This window comes from Hydra vulgaris, chromosome 09 (genome assembly GCF_038396675.1).
Source record: "Hydra vulgaris chromosome 09, alternate assembly HydraT2T_AEP".
Taxonomy (NCBI): domain Eukaryota; kingdom Metazoa; phylum Cnidaria; class Hydrozoa; order Anthoathecata; family Hydridae; genus Hydra; species Hydra vulgaris.
This window is the reverse complement of record NC_088928.1, coordinates 14557256-14569713: the sequence shown is the minus strand read 5'-3', so window position 1 is coordinate 14569713 and position 12458 is coordinate 14557256. Positions and strand designations below refer to the sequence as shown.

General features: G+C 28.4%; 1 protein-coding gene across 1 annotated transcript in view; it reads left to right on the top strand.

The window, feature by feature from the left end:
* The window catches only part of LOC101235135 (RNA polymerase II-associated protein 1), a 65720-nt gene that overhangs the window by 34064 nt on the left and 19198 nt on the right, over positions 1 to 12458 (top strand). The window contains exons 10-13 of the mRNA XM_065804807.1: positions 7893 to 8026; positions 8365 to 8581; positions 9323 to 9394; positions 9485 to 9597. Of these exons, the coding sequence (XP_065660879.1) occupies positions 7893 to 8026; positions 8365 to 8581; positions 9323 to 9394; positions 9485 to 9597 (536 nt within the window). The remainder of the gene's footprint in view (positions 1 to 7892; positions 8027 to 8364; positions 8582 to 9322; positions 9395 to 9484; positions 9598 to 12458) is intronic.

Here is a 12458-nt window from a genome sequence, read left to right as displayed (position 1 = left end):
ATTGGGTTTAGCCAAACCTTGGCAAATGTTCAGCCGAACATGTTAGAAACATAAATTTTGGAAAATATCATATGTTATCTTAGATTAGACTTCAAATTTAACTCATTTGTATCGTATCTGGTAGCTATGGTAAAATGGTAAAAAAAGTCATGTTTTAAAATAGTAAAATGAGTTAAATTTTAAATATATCACTATTTATTAAACTTAAAATAGAAATTTAAATAAAAAAGATACTTTTTTTTTTTCAACAACTTCACTTCCAACAAGGCTGCAAGCAACCGCTATTAAAGTTGGAAGTTACTGGAAGAGAAAAGATGAAGTTTATAGAGCAAGATAGCGATTAACAGATTACTTAAAAGATTGCAAATTACATGAATCAGGAAAACAAGATGAAGGAAGCGAATTCCAAAAAACTGATGTTTGAGGGAAAAAACTAGATGAATACGAATTTTGGAGCACTTAGAAACAGTCACTGTTAAAAGATTAGACTAGACTTAAAGAGACTTAATTGAATGGCGTAAAGAGACTTAATTGAATGACGAGTAACATGAAAATGAATTTTAGTAGATGGCACAAGGACGCTAGCTCTGTAGAGCAATGCCCATTATAGTATTTATAGTAAAGAGAAAGAGAAGCAATATTATGATGATGTGATAATGGTTCGGGCTTGGCTGCATAAGCAGGTCCAACTATGTTAACAATCGGTTTTTGCACCTTGTCTTAAAGAAAAAGGGTATCATTGGAAGATCCGCCCCAGATTTGCCAATAGCATTCTGTATAAGGACGGATTTGAGATTTATAGAGATAAAATTAGAATAAAAGTGGCAAGCATGAGAAAGAGATGCAACCGTAGCAGATGCTAATTTGCTATGGATTTGATATATGGTTTCCAAGAAAGAACTGAATTAAGAGTTATTCCTAGAAGACCAAGGGTAGATGACTCATCGAGTGCATTACCATTCATAAATATAGGAAAGTCTATATTATTCAGGATAAGCTGAAAAAACTTGAGTTAAAGTTCACCAGCCATAGAGAGCCCTATGCTGTTGCAGACTTGAAAAAGATCCTTTTCAAGCTCAAATACCCCCTCCAAGCAATCAGAGAGGGTTGGCTTCTTATCAAGACAAGAATAAATGGTAGTATCATTAGCGAACAATACCACCTTAAATGTGAGAATTTCTAGGAGATTGTTAATGTAAATTAAAAAGAGTATAAGGCCAAGGATAGAACTTTGAAGAACCCCTGAAGTTACAGGATTTGAAGAAGAGTGCTGTCTATCAAGGAAAACTTTTATGCTATAATTGGTAAGGAAGAATTCAATAATCTTAAAGATGTTACCTGTTACACTGTAAGAAGAACGCTTACAGAGAAGACTAACATGCCAAACTTTATCAAAGGCTTTAGAAATGTTGAGAGCAATAACCTTAACTTCTCTGAATCCGTCTAATGCACAATAAAACCTATTGCTTATTACCCTTAACTAATCAGCAGTAAAGTAAAGAGAAGATCAAAATCCGTGTTGATGGTCAGAAAGTAAGTTATGAGATTCAAGATAAGAGATTAAGTGTTTAATTAAAGACTTGCTTATGATAGTTCTAAGACTAATGGGGTGCTAATGGGGTGGTAGTTAGAACAGTCAGATCGCTCCCCAGAATTTTTGAAAATAGGGATAACAAATGCTGCTGGCTGGAATTCCAGCAGGCTGGAAAAAAAGACTGATAAGCACTTTATAATTTTAAAAGTATAGACAACTGCTCTAGAGAACACTTCTGCAAGACTATAACAGGTATGTTGTCCGGACCATAAATTGTAGAAGAGTTTAAGCAGGAAATCACATTAGATACAGAAACTGGAGTGATACGAATGTCAAGTAATGGGTCACCCTGTTTTTTGGCTATATCAGGTAGAATGGGACTAGTGGAATCAAGTTATGATATTAACCAGATGTTCTTAGCTTACAAATCAGCTTTGTCTTTAGCTGAGGCAACAAAATCTGAATCTAGGCAGGAGAAGTGGAATAACAGACTTACCCTTATTATAGATACTTTTAAAGATTCTCCACAAGTCATGGCCTGAGAAAGCTGGCTTTGCATTAGACAAAACCTTTTTACAATGGTTTCCAGCAGTAGTAAACAGACACCTGTTTTCTAGAGAATTGTTTTGCTGATAGATATAAAAGTAATGGTTATGATTGGAAATTGCAGCAGCACAATGAGAGGAAAACCATCGAGAAGAGTGAGGGTTGACTTGGAATCATCATTAGGGAACAAAAGATTCCATGCCAGCCTGAATCTATGAAGTTGCATAAGAAGCGTATTAGTCAGCAAGAAGACGAAAGATTTCTTTTCAAGGGCCATCATGAAGAAAATAGTGTTAAGAGTCCCTGTCAGCTTTAAGGTAGTTGTGAGAGGTACAATGACAGGTGATGAAGAAGAATGAGATATTAGTTTTAGAGAGATCAAACTGTGATCAAAAACACCTAAGGGTATATATGGAGACACTGAGCACTGATTAGGATCAGAAACAAGAAATAAGTCCAGTAGAGAAGGTAAATAACTTGGATAGTTTGTAAAGCGAGTTGGAAAGTTGTCTATTTGTGTTAGAGATTGAGAAAGGCAAAAGTTGTGGGCCTTAGCGCCTGCAGAGTCACTGACACTAGAGTCAAGTTATTCAGTGTGATGAGCATTAAAGTCACCAACAACAATGATATTGGCTTGAAGTCTCTCTTTATCCTTCATTGACATGAAGGATAAAGAGAGATGGCTTGGTCAATTTGATTAAAAATAACATTCAAAATAGTGCAGTCTTAAGATGAACAAGAGCAATATAGAACAAAGAGAAAGGCAATAGAGTGAAGTAGAGCTATACAAAAGCACATGAAAGAACAGTCTGTGGATATAAACCTAGTTTCCCAACAAATGGGTGAATTCTAATGAATGTAAATGCCCAGGCCAAGCATGTGACTGTTGGAGTCTTTATGAATTAAAGGAAGATAAGCATCAACACTAAGATCACAAGATGAGACAACCAAACTCAAATTAGTCTCACAACAAGCAAGTAGGGCTGGTGAACTTTGCAAGAGATAAGACTCAACAGAGGAAAAATTACTTTGAAGGCCACAAATATTGGTGAATTATAGGTTTAGAGAACTTGGTGATGATGATGGTTTTTTGTGTTTTATAGTTTTTGGTACTTTATTCATTTTTAAATTTGTTAAAGAACTTGGCTCAAAGCATAGTTAGTACTCAGTACACTGTTTAATAGCCCAAGCAATTGCCTCATTACTATTAATAAACCCTAAGCCGTAACAAAGGGTTCCAAATGTGGCTTTGGCAATGCACACCAAAAGTACAAACAGGGACACCATTCATGTGCAACATGGCACTGTTAATACTTTGATATTTTTCAGCTGTTGATGGAATCAGCCTCTCTGAGAGCTACCACAGAGTTTAGGAAACCTGACTACCAGCCGGCCTCAGAACCATAAAACTGAGTTTTAGAGCTGTACCCTCATTAGGAGATAATAGAATGAGTTGCCTAGTCAGAAAAACAGAGACACAAGCAAAACCCATGCATAAGTCAAGAAGATCTACCATTCAACATCCTAAACTGGAAACAATGTATTAAAAATAAATCTGTGCTAGCCTAATAGATAAAGAAGGCATGTGAGGCTAGTCAATAGATAGAATCTCTTTACCCCTTAAGTCTTTGTCTAGGAGGCCTTCTACATGACAGTAGCCAGATGTATTTAACATCTGCCCAAGATGAGTATTTTTATCAAGACACTATCTCTAGCCTTTACTCAACCAAGAGCCCCAAGGGAGGGGGAATTTTATGTCGGAGTTGGCTTCCCTAGCCTTTGCCTAAAAAAGCGTATCCTACAAGGCAGCAGGACGTGAAACAGGTTGTACTGGGTTACATGTTACCGGTAGCAGGATATCCTGACATAACATTAAATTTGGCTGTCAAAATATCCCAACTAACTTGAAAATAAATGCGGCGTTAAATTTTGTTGTCAAAATACCTTAACTAAATATTTTATAGAACTTGAGCCTGTTTGAAGAGATGTCCATTGTTGCTGTGGTAGATTCTCCATTTATGTTTATGATATATAATATCTTGATATGGAACTCTATGATTATGGAGTTCCATAATAATGCTGCTATTTATTGTGGAGTTATTATTATATAATCATACTATGTAACAGAAATAACAATAAACAAACCAATAATTTTGAGTCTTTCACATAATCAAATAATCATTTATTAATGAAATAAAATATCAAAAAACATAAGTGAAACTTAATTATCACTTTTTGCTCTCAAGTTATAAGATTAGTTTTTCACCACTTTCTGGTGAAAGTCTGTTTCTATTAGGTTCATAAATGTTGCCACCTGTTCTAAAAAGCCCTTCACTTTCTACAGAAGGTGGCGCTGAAAGAAACTTTTAGGATTTTAATTTTTTAGGCTTTAAATTTTTTTTTAAATATGCGTTACTTTTCCACCATAAAAGTGGATTTTCTTTTTCATTACAAGAGGGAGTTTTACGTACTCTTCAATTTCTTTGTTTATGATGTGCATATTGAAGTTTGATCTTTTCAATCTTTTGCTCTTTTTAGTATTTACAAAATTGGAATCTATAGTTATCAGTTTGGGAACTAGCAGAAAACATTCTTTAATTTTTGGATAAGCTGGATTTACAATTACTTCATTTGTATTACTTTCTGTGGGTTTGTCACCATCAAAATTAGAGGGTTCAAGTTCTAAATTATGCTGTTACATTTCTTGTGTCAACTCATTTATCCAATTTTTTATTTTATTCTCATCTTCTTTTTGATACGTTAATTTTTATCTAGGGTCACAAAAAGTTGAAATTTAAATACTTATTATGTAAAAATGTACCCAGTCTTGTCTACTCATTTAATTTTTCAACCAAAGTAATAATACTGAAAAAGCCTCACATACTAATACTTGATTAAAAAATTCTTTCTGAGCCATCATCAAAGGAATAACATCTGACAAATAAACGAAGGAATAACATCTGACAAATATACAAAGGATAACATCTGACAATTATACAAAGGAATAACATCTGAAAAATATACTTCTCCTTTGCTCAGATTAAGAGTTAAATTTTTAAATCTCATTGGAACCCATTAAACCCCATTGGAATAAACTTAATGTTGATAGGGTAGCATGATCTGCAGTATAGATTGTCAAAGGAACTCTTTGATCAAGCATTCTTTCAATCGTGTCATAGGAACTATTCCTTCTTGTTTCCATCCTTATTTGTACAAAGTCAATTCTGAATTGCCTCTAGTTTTGCTGCTACTGTTGGTGAAAATGAGTTCCCAGATGTCTTCAATAAACTAAAATATCTTTCACAGATTTATGCAACATAACTGAGTCATGTATACATAACTGTTTTTATGTGTAAAACATGACATTGGCTTAAAACCACTGTCCTTAATACCAACTACGATATTGGCATCATTATCATGTAAAACAATGTGGATTTTTGTGTGTAAAATTTTAAAACTTAGTATACCTTTTTGTAAATACTTACTTATGTTTTTTCCTGTAATAATTAGAAAACATCTCTTCAAGTAATTTTTTAAAACCAAGATTTTCTACTATTATTTATGGTTGAATGTCTATAGCCATCATTTCCTCAATGTAATTGTGGATTTAGATTGCTCTAAGATCATTAATATCCCATAACTTTTTTATTAATACTACAATTTTTTTTTTTTTCATCAGATTATTTTTCAGCTAATATATATTCTTCAAAGTGTTTTGTTTTTAAATGGCGCCTAATTGCACTACAAAAATAAATGTATTTCTTCGAAACTACTTTTTAAAGATTTTTTTTTTAAAACATTGTTTTATGCTTCTAAAAGATAAAGAAATTAATACTAAATTTTAAAAAGTGAAGTTTAACCCAAAATAAAATAAAGCATTTTAAATATAATTAAATGTTTAAATAATAATTTTAAAGATTTTATATATAACCTTAAGATGTATAAAATATGTAACATAACTTACATAAAATGTTATTATATCATTTACACTAAATGTTGTACATTTATTTTTGTTACCTAACTTTTATATTTGTAGATTATAATGTATTATAATCTACAAATATAAAAGTTAGGTTATAAAATATTAAAGTTAATAATTGTATAATGAAAAATAGTGTAAGTTATACTCATTATAAATCTTTAAATTTTTACACTACAAATAACTATTAATTAACTAAACTAAAATAATTAAACATTTTAAATTTTGTTCCTAAAATTTCAAACAAAATTTATAAGCACTTTTTTTTTTTTAAATGTTAAATTTAATTTTCAGTTCGAGTTCAAAAACTTTATCCTTAAAATTAGCAACAGTTCATGGTTGAACGTTCGGATTCGATGTTTGGCCAAAAACTGGATTCGGCACATCCCTAATAGGAATATGTTAGTATAAGAATTATTATAGCAGTTTATAATCATAAAATATAATGATTGCTTAATGGGTGTCAAAAAGCATTTAAGAATTTTTGAAAGCTTTTATAAAGCTTTTAAAACTTAAATTTTTGAATGTAAAACAGAGCGTGGTTGAGAGTTGCTGTATTCATTACATAAATTCAGTTTATGTTTTGGTTTTGTTTTTTTTTTTACTTTTCCCATTTTTGAGTTTGTTCATGCTATTGATGGATTTGATGGAAAGGTAATGTATATGCAAATATAATCTTTTTCTTTTCTTGAAATATTGATTTGAGTTTAGAAAAAACTAATAGTACAATATTTTGGAATATTCTATTAAATGATTTCAGGTAACGTAAAGGGTAGAGTTAGCTCCAGGTTTATTTGCATCATTTTGAAGGATATACGAGGATCAACAATATTAGATCTTATTAAGAATATCTTAAGTTATCTTAGCCAGTAGATTTCAATTGTTTTATATGTTTTCAATTGATTTAAATTTTACATTGCGAAATATGGTGTTTGTTTTTTTGTTTGTTTTTTTTTGTTTCAGATGATTGTGTTTATTTTTGTTAAGAATTTTATATAGGATCTGGGTTTGTAATAAAAATAAAAAAATGATCTAAAAATGTTTTGTTAGATAGTAACTTGTTTAACAGAAACATTGATGGATTAGGAATGATATGACAAATTAGGAGCTACCATAGGTCTGGGCAAAAGCTCTCTGACTTTTATAGTGAAGTTGTTTCTAAGATTTTTTGCTAACTGGTTATTTTCATCTGATTTGTTCGGTCAATTAAACTGCATCGTTATTTGTTTGGAGTTCTATGATATATATAACTTATATAAAAACTGACTTATATAAAAATTAAAGGGAGAAAAGATAAAAAGCTTGGTTTTTATCTTTTTACACTCAAATTTTTTGTGCATTTTGTGTTTTTGTTTTATTTTCTTTGTGTTTCATTTTTTTATCTTACTTATTTTATTATTGGAATACAAAATAGTCTGAATTATTTATTCACTAAAAGAACAACCATAGCAATTTAAACTTGTTGTTTTTTTACCAACTTCATTAAGCGAGTTAAATTTAAAAGGCATTAAATAAACTCATTAAGAGAGTTTATTTAAAGCCTTTTATATTTTTTAATTTTTGTAATTATCTATTTTATTTATAAACAGAACAAAATGTATTTTCACAAATATTAAGTTAAAGTTTTTAATGATGTATAATTTTTTTCATATAGTTATCATAATTGTTCTAACAGTTTAAAAATGGAAATAAATAATAATATAATTTTTATAATGATAAAATACACTGTGTACTTCTTCAAAATACACTTTTTTCTTAATTAAATTATTTCAAATAACAGATTCTGTTGTAAAATTTAAATTTGGTAAACCGTGTTACTAAAATTCTTTTTAGATATCTTTATATTCGATTAATGATTTAATATACAAGTACGTATCACTAGAACAAGTTGATCATTTGTTTATGGTAGAAGTTTATGAGCTTTGGAGGGTCTTACTGTATTATGGTTTAGCATCAAATTTATTTCAGTATGTTGTAAAATATTTTCTGATTATCTATCATTTATTACACTATTTATATTTTAAACACAGAAAAGGTAAAAATCATATAAGTTTATTATCAATGCATTTCTTTATTTAATTTTCAATCAATACACATATAGTATACATACATATATGTAAAATATGTATACATAGTAAAAACACATATACTTGCATGTGTATACAAATTCAAATATTATGTTTCGTTAAGTATAGATTTTTGATTTTTTTTTTTTTTTATGTCTTTACTTTGTGACCCATTGAAATAAATTTAACAAATGAACTTAATTTTGATCAACTTTTTTAACTTTTTCAACTTCAACTAGAGATGTCTACATGGTTATTATGACAAAGGTACAGGGTTTGTGTGGAAACTTCTCTCAGTTTGATGATTTTTATGCAGCCTCAATAATTCATGTTGTAGAGAGTGCAATGCATATCACAGATTCTAGTAAAATGAGTTGGATAATTATTGAAGGGTTTTTTCCTCTTTTGGTACAGTGCATTAAAGCAATAGAATCTGAAATTACTCAAAAAAAACATGTAAGAATATTTTATTTATAAATCATTTTACTGGTCTTCTTGCGTGTTTTACCTAGATAGTCAGTCAAATTATGTATTGAAGCCCCCACCAGCTCGCTATTTGTGTATGATGTCAGAATGTATATATATTTATATGAAACACCATTGATGTAGTCATACAAAATAAGCATCTGTGGTTGCTAAGGTTGGGGTCAGATACGTTTTTTGTATTTGGTAATAATAGGCTGTATTGTCCTATTTGTATTTGTATTGTATTTGATTAAAAAAATTTTTAACTAATTGTATATACATTTGATTGAAATGTATTTGTAGTTCCCTAAACCAGGTTGGCCAGCATTTTTTTTTTTTTTTTTTTTTTTTTTTTGAGGGGAGGGGGGAGGAAACTAACATATTCATTGTTTTTTTGTTGTAACAAAGAATCTTTCTCATTTTTAACCTTGAAATAATTTAAAAATTTTTTTTAGAGTGATATTTGTTAAAAGACTTGTTTTTATTCTTCTATTTAGTATACCATTTCATCGGTATTGTCTTGAAAAATGTTTGTATTTTTTTTGTAAACTAAAATATGTGTTTGTATTTGGAAAATGCAGATTACATTTATTTGTATTTGAATTTGTGAATCTAAAATTAATGTATTTGTATTAAATGAAATGTATTTTAACCAACCGTGTTGCAATTAACAACTGCCTACGTTCAAACTTCATAATGTTAGATATAAAATTATATAGTATTTTGATTTAGCTCAGTTATCCAATGTATGTTTGCTCAATACTTCAATCGCTTGCTTCTTATTGTCAACTAAAGAATGAGATGGTACTTAGTTTAATAAGAGTTTTAAAACTTTAATTTAACAATTAAAAATTATTTTGTAATTGCTGATTATGATTCTTGTATCATATTTAGGTATTATCTGAAAATCCGGTGACCCTTTTAGAAACTGTGGAGTATTTATGGAATGTTGTGTTGAAATCTTTTATTAATTCGTCATTGTTTTCTCAACTGCTTGATGAAATTTGGTAATATTTTATTTGGTAATATTTATATTATTAAGAATTAATTAAAAATATTTCAGTTTTAAATCAAACTAAGCTAGTATTATGACATTCATTTATTTATTTGTCCATTAATAATTTTAATAATTTTAATATAATAATTTTACTTATTGTTTTGTTAAAAACCTTATTTATATTTTTTGATAGCTTTGTTTATATTTTTGTTCAAATGTTTATATTTGAATTCAAATATTTACATGGTTATATTATTAATATTTTTATCATTATTATTATTTTTATTATTATTATTAAATCATTTGTAATTTTTAAATTGCATTTAGTAAAAGTTAAATAAAATGGATAAAATTGAAGAATAGAAAATAAAAAAATTTAATCCTAAAATGCTCATCATATTTTTTTGTCTCAAAGTTGTTTGGCATTGTTTCTAAGAAACAACAAAGATGTTTTCACATTGTTACTTATTAACAACAAAGTTGTTTGGCATTATTACTAAGTAACAATTACAATTTTTGGTCTTTTTGAATATTTTTTTAAAAGAATAGAAGTAAAAGCTCTTTAAGTTTTTTTTTCTAAGATAATCAAAAAGGAGAATTTCAATAGAAATAATTTTGTAAATATAAGTATCATATTTTGAATTGGAAGGCATTTTTAAGATAGGTGCATTTACCAAACTATTTACGCTTTAAGTTAACTAAAACACAAACTTTTTTGCAAACACATTTTAAACATCTTTGTAATCCAGTATCATTAACAGAACAACCTAAAATATAGTTTAAAATATTTTTGAAGTTTGTTATGTTTATTAGCTGTGTTTGTCTTTTTGTTTACTAGAATTTCACTAATGACTTAATAATGGTGTGTTACTGTAAAAATACAGTGTGTTTGTAAGGTAAGACAGATATCTAGGTAACCTACTTCTCTACACGCATTAATGTCTTGCTCTACTCTTTTGAATAATGGTTGACGCATGTAATTTGTAATTATTTTTCTCTCCACAAAATTACTATATAACTCCTTAAAAAATTATTTCATGAAAAGAATCATGTAATAAAATACAGTAGGAGTTATTTACAAACAACTTTTTAAAAAATTTTTTGTGACCTAAAGCAAAACTTAAACAACATTAAAGCATTTTCAATATTATTTATTTTTTTACTCACCATATTATACTCAGCCCTCAGAATTAGGGTCGGCATTTGGCAATTTGACCTAATTGCCGACATTGTTTTTTTGTTTTATGGTAACCCCTTTGTGTCAAATTTATTTTGCTGACCTGATGCCGACCTCTCACAGTTTGAGTTCAGCAATTTATTGCCGACCCCATTTTTCCAAATTCCAAGGACTATATACATATATATATATGTATATATATATATATATATATATATATATATATATATATATATATATATATATATATAATTTTTTTTTAATTGGGATGTCAATTGAATAAAAATTTTTCAACTTGATTATATTGTTGAAAAATGTTTTACTATATGTAACTATTTAAAAAAAAAAAACTTATGCACGGTTAATTATTTGAAATGGTTGGAAAATAATTAAAAACCAGAAAACACAATAGTATTTCAGTTTCATAATTTTGCGATTATTAAAAAATAATAGTTACAATATTTTGATGGAGGCTAAATTAACTTTTGAGTTAAATATCTTAATTAGAGTTGGCATACCTTATTTTTTTTCATTATATAGAACTTTATTTTTTAAATTTTTTCTTTCATTAGTTTCTTGTTTCTCCGCGCAACGGCCTTGTTCGTCATGGTTTGTGTTTCGGAGTTATGGAGTTGAGAGAGGGTTATAACCACAATTAAATAGCCTCCTCATTTGTAGTGACCTTCTGGGCCTTGGGGAGGTGAAATAACAACAAAAAAAAAGTTTAAAAAAAATTAAAATGATTATTTTAGTTAGAACAAATTTTTGACTTTTTGCATATACCCTGAGTAAAATTTTTATCAAGTTTTATCATTTAACTATCATCGGGAGGTAAAATTAGTTAGTAACAACAAGTATATATCAAAATATATCAATAGGCATCCCCAGTTTTACTACACTAGACTGCGTATCGTTTTAATAACTTGCATTTTAAATAATAAATAAGGAGAGAAAAAGTTTCAAATATAGAAAATAAAATACGGACTTCCCCTTTAACATACACCCATAATGTTATTCAAAATGTCGTTTAATTCACAAGTTTATATAGCATTTCAAAAAAAAAAATTGTCCTTTGGAGAAAAATATCATTTCTTTAAAGTTAGGCAACCAAATAATATATTAATTCCGTAGAATTTTTGATATCATGATATCCTTTGGATACAAGAAAGGAAGACAGAGAGTTGTTACAAGAAGTAGCTGTTTATATTTGTATCAATAAAAACTAGTATTTGTTCCTGGGTTTTCTTTGACAATCAAGCATTTGTGACAAAAAAATTAGAATGTCTATATCCAGATTTTAGACTTTTTAAGTATAAATTTTTATTTAGCCATATTGTTTATCCTTTATGAGAATCATGAGAATCATAAAAGGAAAATTTTATTTATTTATTGTTTTTATAAATGCTATTACTGATTTTTCTTTGCATGTTATAAAATATGAAATTGTGACATGAATACTTTACAAAAGTTTTTTATTCCTGTGGTTTTCTGTCTCAAAGAATGTCTTGAAATATCAATAAAACATTTAATGGTGCATCTTCTGCTACTGCTTCTTCCACTGAAGTTAATAATAAATTTTGATTTTTATATTGTACTGTGTATAACTAAACATGTTTTTAATATAAATTTTTTAATTACACAATTGTGCAAGCAAGTAATAATGTTATTTTTTATAGTTTGAATATTATTCAATT